The sequence below is a fragment of the Esox lucius genome, chromosome 20 (assembly GCF_011004845.1).
Source record: "Esox lucius isolate fEsoLuc1 chromosome 20, fEsoLuc1.pri, whole genome shotgun sequence".
Classification (NCBI taxonomy): domain Eukaryota; kingdom Metazoa; phylum Chordata; class Actinopteri; order Esociformes; family Esocidae; genus Esox; species Esox lucius.
This window is the reverse complement of record NC_047588.1, coordinates 45,467,162-45,480,782: the sequence shown is the minus strand read 5'-3', so window position 1 is coordinate 45,480,782 and position 13,621 is coordinate 45,467,162. Positions and strand designations below refer to the sequence as shown.

The following is a 13,621-nucleotide window of genomic DNA, read 5'->3' as shown; positions in this document are numbered from 1 at the left end:
AACCAAAATTTGATACCAAACTTGTCAGGTTTGTTGGCCATGTAATGGGAAAATGGCACCAAGCTATTGTTGGGGACAGTTGCTCATCAACAGTAATGTACTCTCCTGGCTTGTAACAAGCAATACAATTCGTCACAAAACTTTGCGAGATATCTGAGATTGCAGAAAACATCCAAGCATAATCGTGTCACAAAATTTCTCCAAAGCGGTTGCGTGGCATGGTCTCACTCCATATTGATTAGACCAAAATGACCTTTTATCTGGGAGTATCACCCATTCATCCATTGACGTCATTCATTCAGTGAGGGGTGATTAGCGCCTAGGCACCATTAGTGGTTGCCTGGGTACCAACGCCAAGTGGTGTGTGCTTTTGGTGGATTATGACGGAAAACGGTAAAATAAAAGGTAAATAGTCTCTATATACAAGTTTGGAAATATTTGGACACTGACACAATTTTAATAATTTTGGCTCTGTACACCACCACAATGGATTTCAAATGAAACAACCAAGATGCAATTCAAGTGCAGACTTTCAGCTTTTATTCAAGGGGTTAATCAAAAATATTATATGAAATGTTTAGGAATTACAACCATTTTTATATACAGTCCCCGTATTTAAAGGGGCTCAAATGTAATTGGACAAATTAACACAATCATAAATAAAAAGTAGATTTTTAATACTTAGTTGGGAATCCTTTTCAGGCAGTGACTGCTTGAAGGACAGAATGCATGGGCATTACCACATGCTGGGTTTCCTCCTTTGTGATGCTTGCCTTTACGGCAGCGGTCTTCAATAGTTGTTTGTTCTTGGGTTTTTATGCCTTAAGTTTAGTATTCAGCAAGTAAAATGCATGCTCGATCAAATTGAAAGGTTGGTTGACTCGGCCATTGCAGAATATTCCACTTCTTTGCAACTCCTGGATTGCTTTGTGTGTTTTGGGTCATTGTCTATCTGTAAAGTGAAGCGCCATCCAATCAAATTACAAACCCGATTCCAAAAAAGTTGACACTGTACAATTGTGAATAAACACAGAATGCAATGATGTGGAAGTTTCAAATTTTTATATATTATTCAGAATATAGATGACATATCAAATGTTTAAACTGAGAAAATGTAAGTTGATTTTAAATTTCATGGTATCAACACATCTCAAAAAAGTGGGACAAGGCCATGTTTACCACTGTGTGGCATCACCTCTTCTTTTTATAACAGACTGCAAACGTCTTGGGACTGATGAGACAAGTTGCTCAAGTTTATGAATAGGAATGTTGTCCCATTCTTGTCTAATACAGGCTTCTAGTTGCTCAACTGTCTTAGGTCTTCTTTGTCGCACCTTCCTCTTTATGATGCGCCAAATGTTTTCTATGGGTGAAAGATCTGGACTGCAGGCTGGCCATTTCAGTACCCGGATCCTTCTTCTATGCAGCCATGACATTGTAATTGATGCAGTATGTAGTCTGGCATTGTCATGTTGGAAAATGCAAGGTCTTCCCTGAAAGAGACTATGTCTGGATGGGAGCATATGTTGTTCTAGAACTTGGATATAACTGTCAGCATTAATGGTGACTTTCCAGATGTGTAGGCTGCCCATGCCACATGTACTCATGCAACCCCATACCAACAGATTCAGGCTTCTGAACTGAGCGCTGATAACAACTTGGGTTGTCCTTGTCCTCTTTAGTCTGGATGACATGGCGTCCCAGTTTTCCATCATCTTCCGCTTATCCGGGGCCGGGTCGCGGGGGCAGCAGTCTAAGCAGGGATGCCCAGACTTCCCTCTCCCCAGACACAGAGGCGTTCCCAGGCCAGCCGGGAGATATAGTCCCTCCAGCATGTCCTAGGTCTTCCCCGGGGTCTTCATTTTCCAAAATGAACTTCAAATTTTGATTCGTCTGACTACAGAACACTTTTCCACTTTGCCACAGTCCATTTTAAATGATCCTTGGCCCATAGAAAACGCCTGCGCTTCCGGATCCTGTTTAGATACGGCTTCTTTTTTGACCTATAGAGTTTTAGCCGGCAACGGCGAATGGCACGGTGGATTGTGTTCACCAACAATGTTTCCTGGAAGTATTCTTGAGCCCATGTTGTGATTTCCATTACAGTATCATTCCTGTATGTGATCCAGTGCCGTCTGAGGGCCCGAAGATCACGGGCATCCAGTATGGTTTTCCGGCCTTGACCCTTACGTACAGAGATTGTTCCAGATTCTCTGAATCTTTGGATGATATTATGCATTGTAGATGATGATAACTTCAAACTCTTTGCAATTTTTCTGAGAAACTCCTTTCTGATATTGCTCCACTATTTTTCGCCGCAGCATTGGGGGAATTGGTGATCCTCTGCCCATCTTGACTTCTTAGAGACACTGCCACTCTGAGAGGCTCTTTTTATACCCAATCATGTTGCCAATTGACATAATATGTTACAAATTGGTCCTCCAGCTGTTCCTTACCTGTACATTTAACCTTTTGCTACCTGTCCCAACTTTTTTGGAATGTGTAGCTCTCATGAAATCCAAAATGAGCCAATATTTGGCATGACATTACAAAATGTCTCACTTTCAACATTCAATATGTTATCTATATTCTATTGTGAATTAAATATAAGTTGGAGATTTGTAAATTATTCCATTCCTTTTTTACTCACAATTTGTACAGTGTCCCAACTTTTTTGGAATCGGGTTTGTAGATGAATTTGGCTGAATCTGAGCAGACAATATATCCCTATACACTTCAGAATTCATCCGGCTACTTCTGTGTTCTTTCACATCATCAATAAACACTAGTGACCAAGTGTCATTGGAAGCCATGCATGCCCATGCCATCACATTGCCTCCACCGTGTTTTATATATGATCTGGTATGCTTCGGATCATGAGCCGTTCCAAGCCTTCTCCATACTTTTTTCTTCCCATCAATCTGATACAGGTTGATCTTAGTCTGTCCAAAGAATGCTGTTCCAGAACTGGGCTGGCTTTTTTAGATGTTTTTTGGCAATGTCTAATCTGGCCTTTCTATTCTTGAGGCTTATGAATGGTTTGCACTTTGTGGTAAACTCTCTGTAGAGAAGTCTTCCCTCAGGCGGAACACGATTCTGTAGTGGAAATCACTGCCTGGTTTGAGGAAAACCATTGTCTGTGAACACAGTACGTCGCTGCATCCACAAATTAAAAGTTAAATCTCTATCATGCAAAAAAACAAAAATTATCCAGAACCGCTGCTGCCTTCTCTGAACCTGAGCTTGTTTAAAATGGACTGAGGAAATGTTTAATACTGACCTGTGGTATGACAAATTTGAAATTATTTTTGGGAATCATGGATGTCACATCTTCCAGGACAAAAGAGGAGAGGGACCATCCAGCTTGTAATCAGCACACAGTTCAAAGCGAGCATCCATGATGGTATGGGGGTGCATTTGTGCACATGGCATGGGTGACTTGCACATCTGTGAAGGAACCATTAATGCTGAACAATATATACAGGTTATGGAGCAACATATGCTCCAAAACCTGTATAGACAACATCTTTATAGGGAAGGCCTTGCTTATTTCAGCAAGACAATGCCAAACCACATTCTGCACGTGTCACAACAGCTTGACTCCATAGTAAAAAAGTCTGGCTGCTAAACTGGCCAGACCTGTCACCCATTGAAAACATTGGGCATTATGAAACGAAAATATACGACAAAAGAGACCCTGAACTGTTTAGCAGCTGAAATCCTGTATCAAAAGAAATTGGAATACATTTAACTTTAAAAACTACAGCAATTGGTCTCCTCAGTTTGCAAATGCTTACAGAGTATTATTAAATAAAGAGGTGATGCAACACAATGATAAACATGACCCTGTCCCAAAAATGTTTAAACATGTTGCTGGCATCAAACTCAAAATGGTCATGTATTTTTCCAAAACCAATAACATTTCGCAGTTTCAACATTTGATATGTTGTCTTTGTACTATTTTCAATTAAATATAGGGATAAGTGATTTGCACATTATTGCATTCTGTTAATATTAGCATTTTACACAGCGTCCCAAGACTGTCCAAGACCAAATAATGTAAGACATGATCCAAAATGCCTCCTTGAAGGGCAAAAGGTAATCTGTCAGTTTATTTCACAGTTTTTGCAAAACACCTAACTGTACATTACCCACCACAACTGACAGAAAACAATTTCCATAATTTCTATCCCACGATCCAAAATGTGATCAGTGAAAACATCTTCTACAATCCTTGATAAAAAGTAACTTTAATTGCAACATGTTTTTTGTCTAATCAATTGTAAGTAATACTATCAGAAAGAAAGAAAAGAAACGGCAATGTTTAGCATACACTACACTAATTTGCATCTTGAGCATTTGGTCATGATATCTTGTCCACGACACAGTGGCTATCGTAATTTTTCGTGCACTGCAGGAAGAAAATTTTGGCATGGCAAATCCAACCCTGACATTGGTCACTAGTGATGTCATGACATGGCTTGTCCATGAGCTGTAGGAGGGACAACATGCTCATAGGGATGGCGGTCATTGACCTTCTGCCTTCATAATGAAAATCCCTAAAAGGGACAAAATTTAGGAAGAAACCTAGAGAGGATCCTGGCTCGGAGAGGTGACCAGTCCTCTTCTGGCTGGATATTATGTAATTATATATTATGGATATTATGGGCCAGGTCAAGGGTCAGGAATCAGGGAATGGCACAAAACCATTCCTGAATCACCTAACATTATTAATCAATCAAATCAATCAATCACATTTATTTTATGATGCCCTTTTTACATCAGCAGTTGTCACTAAGTGCTGTTACAAAACACCCAGCCTGAAACCCCAAGGAGAATGCAACAACATTGTTGAGGCAAAGTGGCTAGGATACATTTCCTAAAAGGGTCAATCATAAGGAAGAAACCTTGAGAGGAACCAGGCTCTGAAGGGTGGCCAGTCCTCTTCAACCTCCTTCCCTCAATAAGAGCATTGAAGATTGGTCGTGGCTGGGTCTTCCAGCATGACAACGACCCGAAACACACAGCCAGGGCAACTAAGGAGTGGCTCCATAAGAAGCATCTCAAGGTCCTGGAGTGGCCTAACCAGTCTCCAGACCTGAATCCAATAGAAAATCTTTGGAGGGAGCTGAAAATTCTTGTTGCCCAGCGACAGCTGGAGGAGTGGGCCAAGGAGTAGGCCAAAATCCCTGCTGCAGTGTGTGTAAACCTGGTCAAGAACTACAGGAAACGTAGGATCTCTGTAATTGCAAAAAAAAGTTTCTGTACCAAATATTAAGTTCTGCTTTTCTGATGTATCAAATACTAATGTCATGCAATAAAATGCAAATTAATTACTTAAAAATCATAAAATCAGATTTTCTGGATTTTTGTTTTAGATTCCGCCACTCACAGTTGAAGAGTACCTATGACTTCTACATGCTTTGTAAGTGGGAAAACCTTCAAAATTGGCAGTGAATCAAATACTTGTTCTTCCCACTGTAGATTCAGTGATCATGGTCTTGACTGTACAAACTCAGTGATCACGGCCTTTACTATGTACAGACTCAGTGATTATGGTCTTGACTATGTACAGACTTAATTATCATGGTCTTGACTATGCTCAGACTCAGTGATCATGTTCTTGACTATGTACAGACTCAGTGATGAGGGTCTTGACTATGTACAGACTCAGTAATCATGGCCTTTCCTATGTACAGAGCCAGTGATGAGGGCCTTGACTATGTATAGGTTCAGTGATCATGGCCTTGACTGTTCAGACACAGTGATCAGGATCTTGACTATGTACAGGCTCAGTGATCAAGGCCTTGACTATGTACAGACTCAGTGATCAAGGCCTTGACTATGTACAGACTCAGAGATCATGATCTTGACTATTTACAGGCTCAGAGAGAAAGAGGAGGACGGAGAGAGAAAGGAGGACCGATGCATGCAATTCCATGTAAACGTCATACACCATTTTTTTAAGAGGATAACGTTATTGTGAATGTTATATTCCAGTGTTGTAAAAATATGCACATATTTACTTTCACTCCTTCCCTTTCTGTCACCAGCAGGAGAGCTTTGGTTGAAAGGCTACTCTGACTCTGATCTGTAGATGCCACCAGATAAATATGCACATCAGATCAGACTTCCTGCTGGTGCCTCTATAGACAACAGTACTTCCTGCTTTTGATTGTATATTAAAGATATTACTTCTTGCTTTTGAATGTAGGCCTACTTCATAGATAATAGGACTTCCTGCTGGTGACTATACTGTATGGACAGTACTGGACTTTCATGTAGAGCCTTGTTCTACTGTTGTGTTGGGCTGCATCTGTTCTGAAAATGAAGTGTGTGAAGGATACAATAATTCTAACTAAATGAGCCACAGCGAAAATCTCCATTGGTATGGCAATGCTGGGAGAATAAAGTCAATTATATGCTCTGATGAACTATGAAACAATTCAGCACTTTGAAATATTGTCGCCTCAAGCAGAAAACAGCAGTTTGGAATCCATGTTTCCATGTTGATCAGTGCATTAGGAATATCATCTTACCACTATATATCTGTAGACCACGGTTCCATCAGTTTGATCCATCTGTTAGTTTACAGTCAGCATCTATTGGTGTCAAAATATTCTTTCTCTTAATGAACTTCTATTAGGAGTATCAAAGATCATTTCAGGATGACTATAGTAATTCTACATAAAACAATCTTAATAACAATGCATCTGTAAATATCATCAAATGACCTTAAATATATGCCAAGGAAGATATACTTCTCTGGCTAGTAAGATGGAAAAAACAAATATGGAAATGTTTAACCTGGTTAGACAGGTTTCACTTTATTTTGTGAGTCTCAATTTCCACCTGTAGATGTTCTATAGATAGTCATAGTATCAACAAACTTTCAACAATCTATAGATTGACGAACAACTGGTTAGGGTTATGTTTAGAATTAGGTTAAGGGTAAGGGTTAAGTTTAGGGATAGAATAAGGTTAGTAAATAGTTCAATTGTTGCAGATTGTCTGCTGACTATCTGTTGAGCATCTACAGCACACTTTTGGGACTCTCAAAATAAAGTGTTACAGTTAGACATGTTACTGATCAATACTTTTTCAAAACTGTTTTCTTTCATTATGTGGCAGCTTAACATAGTAATGAATGCCTGAATACCGGCTGATTAGAACAGCAGGGTAATGGCTCTTGGCTGGCCAGGGACTTAATAGTTATGAAACAGTGAAGATGAGGCCAATCTGTGTTGTTTGTGACCATCCCATTTTTATACAAGATCAATCCATCGTGTTTCCAAACAGAGCCCACAGTCTGTAGCTTCCCGTATTAAGTCTGTACCGTATTCGATCTGTATTTCATTAATCTATATGTAGTTAGGCCTGTATTTCATTAATCTATACGTAGTTAGGCCTGTATTTCATTCAGTTTCTGTGGTTGTTAGGCATGTATGATATTCAGTCCCTGTGATAGTTAGGCCTGCATTTCATTCAGTTCCTTAGTTAATCACCAACACTGATTTTGATTGTTTGGGTTGAGTTCCATTGACCACTTTGTTTTTAAATAATTTCTCATCATTAATTTGAAAGGCTGGAAAATAAAATTAATCATTGACATCAAGAAATGAATCAGGAATTAAATCATGTGTTGTGTTTCTTGCAGGTCAGTGGGGAAGGTGCCTGGGGGAAGAGTGTGGTTCTGGAGGGGTCCAGACCAGGACATTATGGTGTGTTCACTCAGAAGGCTGGACCAGCCACCACTCCAACTGCCCCCATGCAGAGCAGCCAGAAAGCCAGCGACCCTGCTTCAAGGTGTGTGAGTGGCACCAGGACCTGTTTGAGTGGGAGGTGTCTGATTGGGCCACCTGTGTCCTGATCCCATTTCCCCACAACCAGGTGAAACTGAGGACGGGAGAGTGCATTACAGCTCAACACGGCATTCAGAGACGTTCAGTACAGTGTGTTAGAACATCCAACCGCACTTCGGTAATGTCGCGCATCTGTGAGTTCTTTTCTCATAAGCCCGAGATGGAACAGGCGTGTCTCATCCCATGTCCACAGGACTGTGTGGTGTCTGACTTCTCCTATTGGTCCTCCTGCAGTAAGACTTGTGGGACAGGGCTTCAGCATCGGACTAGAGATGTCCTGGCCACGCCCATGTATGGGGGTGCAGACTGCCCCAACTTGACACATACCAGGCCCTGTTCCAACCCGCTGCCCTGCCCTCCAGGAGAACAGCATCAGTACAGCCTGAAAGTGGGGCCTTGGAGTGACTGTTGGCAACCACAGGATAAGGTGGTCTGGCAAAGTGGCAGGACCATGCTGGATTTTAGCTCCAGTTCTAAGGATAACTTAGTGAAGCAACACACCCAAAGCTTGCACCACGTACCTCACCACCCAAAGTCCTGGGACATGGAGCTGGGTTACCAAACACGGCAGGTCCGATGCACCAGGAGTGACGGGAGGAGCGCCATGCTAAGGTAGGAAACCCTACCAGCTATGAAAATTCCTTGTATTAGGCTCTCTTTTATCAGTCCTGCTCTAAAGCTCCCTTTTATAAGCCCTGATCGGAAGCTTCCATTCTATGATCCAGGCCATGAAACTCTCTTGTATCATCCCTGCTCTGAAGCTCGCTTATATGACCCCAGCCATGAAACTCTCTTACAGGTGCTGGTCATAAAATTAGAATATCATCAAAACGTTTATTTATTTCAGTAATTCCATTCAAATACTGAAACTTGTATAATTTATACATTCATTCCACACAGACTGATATATTTCAAGTGTTTATTTCTTTAAATTTTTATGATTATAACTGACAACTAATGAAAACCCCAAATTCAGTATCTCAGAAAATTAGAATATTGTGAAAAGGTTCAATATTGAAGACACCTGGTGCCACACTCTAATCAGCTAATTAACTCAAAACACCTGCAAAGGCCTTTAAATGGTCTCTCAGTCTAGTTCTGTAGGCAACACAATCATGGGGAAGTCCAGTGTAAAGTTTCCACAGTCAGTGATGGTTTGGGGTGCCATGTCATCTGTTGGTGTTGGTCCACTGTGTTTTCTGAGGTCCAAGGTCAATGCAGCCATCTACCAGGAAGTTTTAGAGCACTTCATGCTTCCTGCTGCTGACCAACTTTATGGAGATGCAGATTTCATTTTCCAACAGGACTTGGCACCTGCACACAGTGCCAAAGCTACCAGTACCTGGTTTAAGGACCATGGTATCCCTGTTCTTAATTGGCCAGCAAACTCGCCTGACGTTAACCCTATGGAAAATCTATGTGGTATTGTGAAGAGGAAGATGCGATACACCAGACCCAACAATGCAGAAGAGTTGAAGACCACTATCAGAGCAACCTGGGCTCTCATAACACCTGAGCAGTGCCACAGACTGATCGACTCCATGCCACGCCGCATTGCTGCAGTAATTCAGGAAAAAGGAGCCCCAACTAAGTATTGAGTGCTGTACATGTTCATACTTTTCAGTTGGCCAACATTTCTAACAATATTTTTTTTGTATTGGTCTTAAGTAATATTCTTATTTTCAGAGATGCTGAATTTGGGATTTTCTTTAGTTGTCAGTTATTATTATCACAATTAAAAGAAATAAACATTTGAAAATATCAGTCTGTGTGTAATAAATTAATATAATATACCAGTTTCACTTTTTGAATGGAATTACTGAAATAAATAAAAAAATGTATGATATTAAAATTTTATGACCAGCACCTATATATCAGCCCTGCTCTGAAGCTCCCTTATATGACCCCTGCCATGAATATTCCTTGTAGCAGCCCTGCCATGAAGCTAACTTATTTCAGCCCTTCTATAAAGCTCCTTTATATCAGCCATGCCACAAAGCTCCCTTATTCCAGCTCTTCCATGAAGTTCCCTTATATCAGCCCCACAACAAAGTTCCCTTATATCAGCCCTAAAATGAAACCTTCTAATGTAAGCCCTACCGGAAAGCTCCCTAATTCAAATTTCCTAGCATTTTGATTATTTCTTCAGTCGTGTGTGTATGCTATGAATCTTCTGTGTTTCAGCTTTACAACTGTTTCTTACTTCCTGTAATGCGAGGTGCTCTATAATCAGTGATCAGATACATGAAGAGGGATAAACTTGCTGTAAAAATTAGATGTAAATCCCAGATGACTGTGAGGAAAGGTGCAGCAGCTGTGTCTGAGGAGAACAGCTTTGCAGCAATGTTCTGGCGCTGTGACAGCAGGGGTATGGAGTGGTGTTAAGAAACATCTAAATCGGTGAGTTTCTCTCTACTGATATAGAGGTAGCTGCTCCCCATAATATTATCATATATATACATTTAATATCATCATATATATACACATTTAGTGGAATCTGCTATATGCATTTACTATCATCAGATGTACAAACCCGATTCCAAAAAAGTTGGGACACTGTACAATTGTGAATAAAGACAGAATGCAATGATGTGGAAGTTTCAAATTTTTATATATTATTCAGAATACAACAGATGACATATAAAATGTTTAAACTGAGAAAATTTATCACTTTAAGGGAAAAATAAGTATATTAAAAATGTCATGGCATCAACACATCTCAAAAAAGTTGGGACAAGGCCATGTTTACCACTGTGTGGCATCCCCTCTTCTTTTTATAACAGACTGCAAACGTCTGGGGACTGAGGAGACAAGTTGCTCAAGTTTATGAATAGGAATACTGTCCCATTCTTGTCTAATAAAGGCTACTAGTTGCTCAACTGTCTTAGGTCTTCTTTGTCGCACCTTCCTCTTTATGATGCGCCAAATGTTTTCTATGGGTGAAAGATCTGGACTGCAGGCTCGCCCTTTCAGTACCCGGATCCTTCTTCTATGCAGCCATGACATTGTAATTGATGCAGTATGTGGTCTGGCATTGTCATGTTGGAAAATCCAAGGTCTTCTGTTGTGGAAATGTCTTTAATAATGTATTCTAACTGATTAGACGACTGACCAACTGTTTAAATGAAAAAAGGAATGTTGGTTGTGCTGTGGGAAAGGAAGTATGAGGTGTTGAGGTAAACATGAAGCTCCAGCAGGATGGGGGTAGATGCAGATCAATGGGTTTTAGGACAGGATAGGAGAAGATACACAACAGGGAGTAAGGTCAGTTGGCCCCTTTGGTAAACACAACAGTAAACATTATGGCAGTAAGCACAAGGTGGGGGAAGATAGCATTTGACTTGTGTGATAGAACAAAGGGAATGTGTTTGATTGACATGAGACAGATGGCAGCATCTTACCACACCCCTTTTTCTATGTAATAAATACTGTCGAAATGATGTTTTATTTAGAGACTATTCACTGTTACTTTATAACCTGCGTACTCTCTCCTTGCAAGTATATTAAAACCGTTTATTGCGCAATTGATTTCTCCTGTCTTACCTACCATTTTCATAGAACTATTTGGACTTTAGAATTGCCATCACACTTCCCTGAAAGAGACGACGTCTGGATGGGAGCATATGTTGTTCTAGAACTTGGATATAACTGTCAGCATTGATGGTGCCTTTCCAGATGTGTAGGCTGCCCATGCCACACGCACTCATGCAACCCCATACCATCAGAGATGCAGGCTTCTGAACTGAGCGCTGATAACAACTTGGGTTGTCCTTGTCCTCTTTAGTCCGGATGACTTGGCGTCCCAGTTTTCCAAAATGAACTTCAAATTTTGATTAGTCTGACCACAGAACACTTTTCCACTTTGCCACAGTCCATTTTAAATTATCCTTGGCCCAGAAAAAATGCCTGTGCTTCCGGATCCTGTTTAGATACGGCTTCTTTTTTGACCTATAGAGTTTTAGCCGGCAACGGCGAATGGCACGGTGGATTGTGTTCACCGACAATGTTTCCTGGAAGTATTCCTGAGCCCATGTTGTGATTTCCATTACAGTATCATTCCTGTATGTGATGCAGTGCCATCTGAGGGCCCGAAGATCACGGGCATCCAGTATAGTTTTCCAGCCTTGACCCTTACGCAGAGATTGTTCCTGATTCTCTGAATCTTTGGATGATATTATGCACTGTAGATGATGATAACTTCAAAAATTTTCTCTGAGAAACTCCTTTCTGATATTGCTCCACTATTTTTCGCCCCAGCATTGGGGGAAATGGTGATCCTCTGCCCATCTTGAATTTTGAGAGACACTGCCACTCTGAGAGGCTCTTTTTATACCCAATCATGTTGCCAATTGACATAATAAGTTGCAAATTGGTCCTCCAGCTGTTCCTTACCAGTACATTTAACTTTTCCGGCCTCTTATTGCTACCTGTCCCAACTTTTTTGGAATGTGTAGCTCTCATGAAATCCAAAATGAGCCAATATTTGGCAAGACATTACCAATTGTCTCACTTTCAACATTCAATATGTTATCTAATATTTAATTCACAATAGAATAAAGTTTAATGAGATTTTATGAGAAATGAAGTACATTTTTACTCACAATTTGTATAGTGTCCCAACTTTTTTGGAATCGGGTTTGTATACGTCATATACAATGTCATATACAGCTCTGGAAAAAAACAAGGGTCCACTGCACCTTTTTCTTTCCTTTCCAAAAAAGCTGAAAAGATTTGAGTGAGGAACAGAAGCATTCAATTTGCAGTGGTCTCTTAATTTGAATCCCTCTGTTCCTCACTCAAAACCTTCCGTTCCGACTTTTTTGTAAAGGAAAGAAAAATGTGCAGTGGTCTTTTAATTTTTTCTGGAGCTGTATATACATTTCATATCATCAGAAATATACATTTATTATCATATATATACATTTAATATAATCAGATATATACAGTATCTCACATAAATTAGTACACCCCTCACATTTGTGCAAATATTTGATTATATCTTTTCGTGTGACAACACTGAAGAAATGACAGGTTGCTACAATGTAAAGTGTACAGCTTGTACAACAGTGTAAATTTACTGTCCCCTTACAATAACTCAACACACAGCCATTAACGTCTAAACCGTTGTCAACAAAAGTAAGTACACCCCTAAGTGAAAATGTCCAAATTGGGCCCAAAGTGTCAATATTTTGTGTTGCCACCATCATTTTCCAGCACTGCCTTAACCCTCTTGGGCATGGAGTTCACCAGAGCTTCACAGGATGCCACTGTAGTCCTTTTCCACTCTTCCATGAAGAAATCACAGAGCTAGTGGATGTTAGAGACCTTGCCCTCGTCCACCTTTCATTTGAGGATACCCCACAGATGCTCAATAGGGTCTGGAGACATGCTTAGCCAGTCCAACACCTTTACCCTCAGCTTCTTTAGCAAAACAGGGGTCGTCTTTGGAGGTGTGTTTGGGGTCATTATCATGTTGGAATACTGCCCTGCGGCCCAGTCTCCAAAGGGAGGAGATCATGCTCTGCTTCGGTATGTCACAGTAAATGTTGGCATTCATGGTTCCCTCAATGAACTGTAGCTCCCCAGTGCCGGCAGCACTCATGCCGCCCCAGACCATCACACTCCCACCACCATGCTTGACTGTAGGCAAGACACACTTGTCTTTGTAATCCTCACCTGGTTGCCGCCACACACATTTGACACCATCTGAACCAAATAAGTTGATCTTGGTCTCATCAGACCACAGGACATGGTTCCAG

General features: G+C 40.7%; 1 protein-coding gene across 4 annotated transcripts in view; it reads left to right on the top strand.

Moving 5' to 3' along the window:
• The window catches only part of thsd7ba (thrombospondin, type I, domain containing 7Ba), a 292,455-nt gene that overhangs the window by 43,468 nt on the left and 235,366 nt on the right, over positions 1-13,621 (top strand). For all 4 annotated transcript variants that reach the window (XM_034289054.1, XM_029115860.2, XM_029115859.2 and 1 more), the window contains exon 3: positions 7,658-8,474. In XM_034289054.1, the coding sequence (XP_034144945.1) occupies positions 7,658-8,474 (817 nt within the window). The remainder of the gene's footprint in view (positions 1-7,657; positions 8,475-13,621) is intronic.